The 7,198-nt window shown below is 36.0% G+C and overlaps 1 protein-coding gene across 15 annotated transcripts; it reads left to right on the plus strand.

Moving 5' to 3' along the window:
* Nucleotides 1-282: 282 nt before the first annotated feature.
* On the plus strand, nucleotides 283-6,580 carry LOC121601269 (serine/threonine-protein kinase meng-po-like). Of its 15 annotated transcripts, XM_041930091.1 has the most exons (7): nucleotides 283-546; nucleotides 1,006-2,055; nucleotides 2,145-2,341; nucleotides 4,179-4,629; nucleotides 4,701-4,800; nucleotides 4,869-5,051; nucleotides 5,100-6,580. In XM_041930091.1, the coding sequence occupies exons 4-7, from the start codon at nucleotides 4,305-4,307 to the stop codon at nucleotides 6,271-6,273; spliced, it is 1,782 nt and encodes a 593-aa protein (XP_041786025.1). In that variant the 5' UTR covers nucleotides 283-546; nucleotides 1,006-2,055; nucleotides 2,145-2,341; nucleotides 4,179-4,304; the 3' UTR covers nucleotides 6,274-6,580. The 15 variants fall into 15 exon arrangements, with proteins under 15 accessions (XP_041786025.1, XP_041786023.1, XP_041786026.1 ...); XM_041930089.1 differs by having other exon boundaries at nucleotides 1,006-2,341; XM_041930092.1 differs by lacking the exon at nucleotides 1,006-2,055.
* Nucleotides 6,581-7,198: the final 618 nt, after the last annotated feature.

Below are 7,198 nucleotides of genomic sequence, written 5' to 3' on the forward strand. Positions count from 1 at the left end.
GCTAGAGCGCCGGGTAAGTGAAATGCGTACGCGATACCAATTCGAGTAGATAAATTTATTGGTCGATATAGCCAAACCGGTGGTTCATGTTTATCGACTGGTTGGCGATAGGTTTCACTGTTTGTTAATTTTTCATATATTTACCATATCGACTCTTAAAATGCTTTAAAACCCATTTACACCAGTAAAATTATACCACTATTAGTACATTTACTCTATTCATCAGGTATGGTCAATTACTTCCGTATCCCTCAGCATAAATTAATGGAATGTGTTTCGATTCATCATAACTACAAACAAAAGGTTGAAGAAAAAATCTATTCGATGTCTAAAAATAATAAATTAAGAGAGCGGAAGATTTTACGAGAGCATTTATGCACTCTTTCTGAGCGAAGACCCTCTCACTACAAATACGTTCATGAGCTTACTCAGTTAAATTTATCGTTTTCTCGCGATCTGACGTGTTAGTTCTATTCAATTGCGGCAATGTTCAACCTAATTTTGTAGTCACTTATCATCAGTAATTTTCCTAAACTTAAATGAAAAGTAACAAAATAGCCATTTATTGATAATCGATTGCATTACATTTATTGAATACGCAGCAACTACCTTCTTTTATTCATATGGTGTGACAATCGCCAAACCCTCGTTCTTTGCGATACAGGCCTGTGAAAATGACGTTGTGTAAAATTAAAGTGATATATAAATTTAGAATATCATCAGCTCGACACAAGCACAGCTGCGGCCGCACAGCAGGCGTTATTTTTGTTTCGTAGAAACTGGGACTAGTGAGTCGGATAGATGTGAAAGAGATACTAACATTTTCACGATCTTGATCACAACCACAGTAGCAGCAACAGTTGTATCAATGAGAAATTATCATGTATACTTTTTATTTTAGTGACATTTGTGCATTAACTTCGTTTTACTCAATACAATAAGGAGTCACATTCGTATTTTTTGTCGATTTAATAATGAAATTATCCTTTTTTTTACTTTATTGAGTTTTGTGCAACTTAGTGATCGGCAGAGAATGCAATTAAACCGCTAATAACAACATGTAATGTCTCGTCCTAGTCTAAGATAAGACATTTTTCACAAAAAGAACTTCTTATTCTGCACACGACAATTATACGAGGCTGTACTAGATTAAGGGCCTGACGAAGTAAAATTTGTGCTTGGATATCAGTAGTGTACTCATACCCATGTTATTTGATTGTATGCCTCAATGACTGCATGCTTTCTCTTACCCGTTCATTTATTTCATTAAACTTTCACACAATTTGGTCTGAATTTAACAATTTGGCTCTTCACGTGAAACTCTACGAACATGTTTGTATAATTTGGCTCTTTCGGACGCAAAGTTTGCTGACCGCTGGTATAAGTGAATCAGTCTTAAAATCATAACTTTATGAGTAAAATTTGGAAAAGCAGACAACAAATTCTTCCGCTCAGTTTTATCTACATTAGTGTATATGTTATCCAATACATCAAATGTTATTGTGATTTATTGAAAGAAAAACATAATACGTTACGAGTATCAAATAAAATCAGTGATTTGTATTCAATGAATTTACCTTTAGCCATACAGTAATAAGTATGATTAAATATAATAATCAGTGTTGTGATAATCGTTGTTTGATGCAACATACATTTTTAATATCAAATAATAAACAGATACTTAGATAATGTTTATTTAGTAATCAATCAAAATCAATCAATCAAAAGTGATTGTGAAACTATTTGTTTATTTAATTTAGTTTAGTATATTGTTTATAATCTATGGACTACAAAGGCCTCTCGAGTCAAATAGTGTTCACAATATACAATAAATAACGAACAGAACATTAATATATTAGACGCAACACTTAAACGTGAAATCAGCTCTGCCATCGTCATTCCAGCCTCGTAGAGATTGTCAACTGAATTTATTGATATAATACAGCGGTTTTAAACCGATGGGGATATCTCTCCAAAGAGGGAATTTTTGTTTTACTGAAATGGAAGGGATGGAGAATGGTGTATCGTAGTTTCTGTTTGCCATAATTGAATACAGTAAGTTCGAAAAGGATTCGTCTTCGATCTTTTTCGATGAATACCAATTACGCCCATAAATCAGCTTTTTCTGTAAATTATTTATCTAGACCAGGGATCAGCAAACTTTGTGACTGAAAGAGCCAAATTCTACAAAATTGTTCGTAGAGTTCCATATGAAGAGCAAAATAAATAAGCCAAGAATAAAAAATGTGTGAAATGTCTATGAAATAAATAAACGACTAAGAGCCACCAACTCAACGCAAAGGAGGTTCGCTGATCTAGAGGAATACTTTTTAAAATCAATGTAAGTGTGATGTGAGACCAACTAACTTTACAAAATGCATGGCGTACCTTCAATACTGAAAGCAAGCACAAGGATTAAATTTGGTCATTGCACATTGGGTGTTACCTAGCACAATCGCGAAAAGTTAGTTTTTATCGTATAGTCCGATGCCGTTTCCGGAACTGTTAGTCCGGAGCCATGGTCTATAGCCGTTAGGTATGCGCCGGCTTCAAAGCCATAAGTACATCTAAAAGAATGGAATCGATTTTAAAAACACCCAAGAAACATACAGCATTATTTTAAAATAGAAATTTAGATCGAGATTTATTGATCACTTTGGTCAGTTTTGGTCACTACTACTCATCTGAAGAATTTTGTGCAAAATAATAAGTGAAGTTTAAAGTATTGCGGTTGGTTCGACAGTACTGTTCAGTCTGACCCACACTGAGCTTACGCGTTCCCAAAGCATCCATGTATCTCAAATATCCGCATACGCCGTTTTTACGTTATAGAGTCAAAGACATTTGATAATTGAGAATGTTTTATTAATTTTAGTGATTGAAACTCTCAATTATTTTTTAAATACGATGGTGCAGAATTGTATAACTGATTTATATGTTTTCAGCATCTCTGCTATTTATTTTGCGTTTAATAAATCTTGGAGTAAATTGTACTGATCCACATTAACCGTACAATTTAGAAACCGTGTATCTCCGAATCTGCATAAATTGAGAAACATGTAGCTCAGGAATAGACTTTCAGTGGAGAATACTAGATTTTTTTAATAGTTTAGTATTAAACAAGTGATCTTTATGTGCCGATTATTTTAGCGAGCTGTTAATGTTTGGGATGAGATGATTTTGTTTTGCTCGTAAATATTACTGTTGGTATGGTTTTGACGGTAAAATAAGCGATAAACATAGTGACCATCAATTTACCTCCTATAAAATAGAATACAAAACTATTTTAGTGGAAAATAAACAAAGACCGATTTAACGATCACTTAAATTAATCACTATAACTTAAACTTCGTGAGTTTATTTTAACACTAGAACCGCCGATGGGACTTTTTTGTCCCATCACACTCGAAAAAGGTGTGTTATTCCGCTTGCCGTCGTGACAAACCATTGAAATTTTCTTACCTATATTTATTTTGAACGATCTTTCGAATGCGCTAATAAAAATAATTGTATTCCATATGGTTCTCTAAAAAAATCATTTTTATCCTAGAACCGCCATATGGGACATTTTTGTCCCATTAGCAAATTTTATTGTGATGGCTGGCATCCCTGCTGTCAACGAGTGAGGGGTGTGCTTCTGCAAGTCTGGCAGCACTGGCGTGTACGCATTTTGTGACAAGGCATGTCAATACGAATAGAACAATAAAAGTGCGCGAAAGTATTTAACGTGCTTTAACTCTTGCTTACTACGTGCTTATGTTTTCGCTATATTCAATCGGCTAGTCCATAAAAGCATTCTACCGTACACTCTAGCGCAATTTTATGAGTAGCACTGGTTCGTCGTCTAATAAAGATTTATTATACCTAATTATGGAGTTTATTAATTATTTTACCACATGAAACCCTTAGGAAATAATAAACATGTCTAAATATGTACACATAACGAATGGGACAAAATTGTCCCATATGGCGGTTTTAGTAAGGTTGAAAAGTTTTTCGGTTCCAGCGTTAATGCAGTTCCTTGTGCAACTGTTCTCTTTTCGATCGGATCGGGGATTCTTTTTTCGATAGGCAAACAGCCTGTTTGTTTCTCCTTTTTCCGTTCAAACATTGTACAGGGTGCTTATTCCTCATTTAGTTTTTCGTGTTATTTTTATTTTGTTTTGTTTTTTTCGCAGTTCACAACATATAAAATTTTGACAATGAAGTAAAATCCACTGATATTGCGGAAGAATTCAAACTATGGTAGCAAATGCTTTACCTTCATTTTCGTGTCTAAAAACTAAACATCAAACGCGAATAAAATGGCTTCATCCAAGAAATCTGCAGGAAGCATCCACAAAATTCGCGAGTTTGAGCTTGACAAAGTGGTTTTGTCTGACGAATTCGACGTCTTACAAATCGTTGGCGAAGGTTGGTTTGGAAAAATATTACTCGTGGAGCATCGTGCAACTGACACCGAGATGGTCCTGAAACTTCTACCAAAACCGTTCGTTTCACTTACCGATTTTTACAAGGAATTTCACTTCAGCCTTATGCTGGGGCAACATAAAAATATTGTCACCACTTATGATGTAGCTTTCGAAACGGCTGGATTTTTCGTATTCACCCAAGAGTACGCCCCATTAGGTAATAGCCTACGGAGATTCAAAACGGAAAACTTTTATTTCACTCTTGGAAGTTGCTGAATTATTTTGCAGGAGATCTGACATCTAATGTCTCCGACAATGGCATTGGTGAGCTACATACAAAGCGTGTTGCAAGACAACTTGCTTCGGCGGTCGATTATATTCATCAAAAGTAAGAAAATTTTTTAAAAGAATCATTGCTTTAAATAACTTAACTATTCATTTCCATATATTTTTCAGAGATCTAATTCACAGAGATATTAAACTAGACAATGTGTTAGTGTTTCGCTCAGACTTTGCACGTATTAAACTATGTGATTTTGGCGAATCTAGAAAGCTAGGTGAGGAGGTTCTGAGACGTAATGAATGGCTTCCATATAGTCCTCCAGAAGTTTTGCTGGTAAAAACGGATGATAAATACAAGTGCGTAAGTAACCCTATGATAATTTTGCTCTATAGCTAATGTTACAGGTCTTTCACGAACAGGACTGATACAGCTCATGATGTGTGGCAGTTTGGCATAGTTTGTTTTGTATGTCTAACGGGGTGTTTGCCTTGGCAAAAAGCATCCACAGACGATCCTCGATATAATCGCTACCAACAATGGCATCAAGCAACACTCACCTTTCCGATGAAACGATGTCCAAAACTGTTCAAGCTGCTCTCTGCAAGAGCATGTAAACTGTTTAAGAAGTTTTTGGATCCTCGTTCGGATAGACGTTTAAAGACTCTAAGCGATTTGCAAAAATTTATCGATGATCGATGGCTAGCAAAATCTGCTGAAAAGGAAATGGCTGAAAATGAGCCCGATGAATTGTGCCCTTCGATGTATTCTTTCCACAGTAGCGTCGAGGAAAAAAATAAGCTACTAGGAACTCTGGCAAAATGTGGCATCGAGACAACAGTTGATCGTGCTGCTAAGAAAAACCGTATAAGAGATTGGATTCAATCGTCTGTCATCGTAGAGGAAGAGGAAGAAGATGATTCAGGATGCGCCACTCCTTCATCCACCGTTTCTAGAACTGCTGTTCCTGGACACGTTTCATCGGTGGCCGCTATGGAACGAACGGAGAAAAAAATTAACACAACAGTAAAGGAGGCATCACAAAAACACATCGATCCACGTACCGGCACCGTTCAAGTCGGTCCAAGTGAGATGGGATCTATTAATGCTCATAAAAATAACAATAACCGGTCTCCACCAAACATTAATGGACACACGATATTGTCAAATTCTAGCAAACCTAATCTCCTCTCAGCTACACATGGCCTCGTAAAGGTGGCATTTAGTTCGGTTGGATCAGTTCCGTTACCGCAAAACAATCGTAGCGATTTAGTCAATAAAAAGAGTAATATGGAGGACAGTGGCTACGGTAGTATAAACGGTACCCATAAGAATCGATCATATTCCAATAAAATTTCAAAATCGCCGACATTACCTAAACGATCTACTTTCATACGATCTGAAAATAATCCTTCGGAAGATATGGAATCATCAGAAGAACACGACAGTCAAAGCTTAGAGTTCGACGAACTTGAAACAGATCGCGGATCGGATGGTTTTGTTAATGCATTGCATGAAAAACGAAAGTCAGAGAAAAAACAAGAGAGTACCTATGATAAGCTCTTCTTTCGAAGAAAATAGTTGCAACTCGTCTCTACATTTTCTTTGAGCATAAATATTTGCAAGAACGAAAAATAGCTCACATCACTGAGTAAAAGCCGATAAAAGAATAGAGACAAAAAAACAAAACATAATAAGAAAAAAAAAGATTATGTTCTAGAAAGAGGAAATAAGTGGAGAAAAATAGAGAGAGAGTGTGTGTGTTTGAGAGAGAGATAAAGAGAAAGAGCGCGCGAGAGAGAGAGAGACATAGGGAAAGAGGAAAAGTAATGACAAATATAATAAACCAAGCACAAGTTTTAAGTCATTAATGGGTTACACAGCAACAGGAACAGCATAAATTAAAATTTTAAACTGCACAGACGATCACTTGTGTGTATACTTTTTGAGATCACGATTTTATATCTGCACCTGTATCGGATTAAAACTTACAGCGAGAGAGCTAATGAATGTAAATTTTACAAAACATATTCCAAACAATAAAATTTGACTAATGAGAATGATTTTTTTGTTTTTTGTTTTGTGTTTTGAAGTCTAATATTTATCTTGTTGGCAATTAATTACACACTAGTTAATATGGCTCGGCTACAGGGCTACATTAAATAACTTCGAGATATATTATGAATCCTAAGATTGAATACAATCGGCCGTATCGGGGAGCTCGTTCGTCGAAGAACGTTCGTCGCTCATGAGTGGACAGGGTTGTACCACTAGATTGAGCAGTACAAAACCTAAACGGTTTTCTAATTTTTGATCATAGAGGGCTGAATGAGTAAAAATGAGCATCGCGGCGAACGTTCCCGGGAAGGAACAAGCTCCCCGATACGGCCGAATGTCTTTTTATTACTAAATTCTCACATACCCCTGAAATCTACGGGACACATAAAACATATTCTGAATCCGTTTGATCGAAGTATGTTTCCAATATCATTAGCTGGCATCGCGA

Source organism: Anopheles merus, unplaced genomic scaffold, assembly GCF_017562075.2.
Source record: "Anopheles merus strain MAF unplaced genomic scaffold, AmerM5.1 LNR4000051, whole genome shotgun sequence".
Lineage (NCBI taxonomy): Eukaryota > Metazoa > Arthropoda > Insecta > Diptera > Culicidae > Anopheles > Anopheles merus.

Excerpts from the sequence above, each read along its gene's own strand:
- LOC121601269 (XM_041930088.1), top strand. The coding sequence starts at position 4,305 with ATGGCTTCATCCAAGAAATCTGCAGGAAGCATCCACAAAATTCGCGAG. Across the intron at positions 4,801-4,868 it reads GTCGATTATATTCATCAAAA|AGATCTAATTCACAGAGATA; the intron begins GTAAGAAAATTT and ends TATATTTTTCAG. Across the intron at positions 5,052-5,099 it reads AAAACGGATGATAAATACAA|GTCTTTCACGAACAGGACTG; the intron begins GTGCGTAAGTAA and ends CTAATGTTACAG.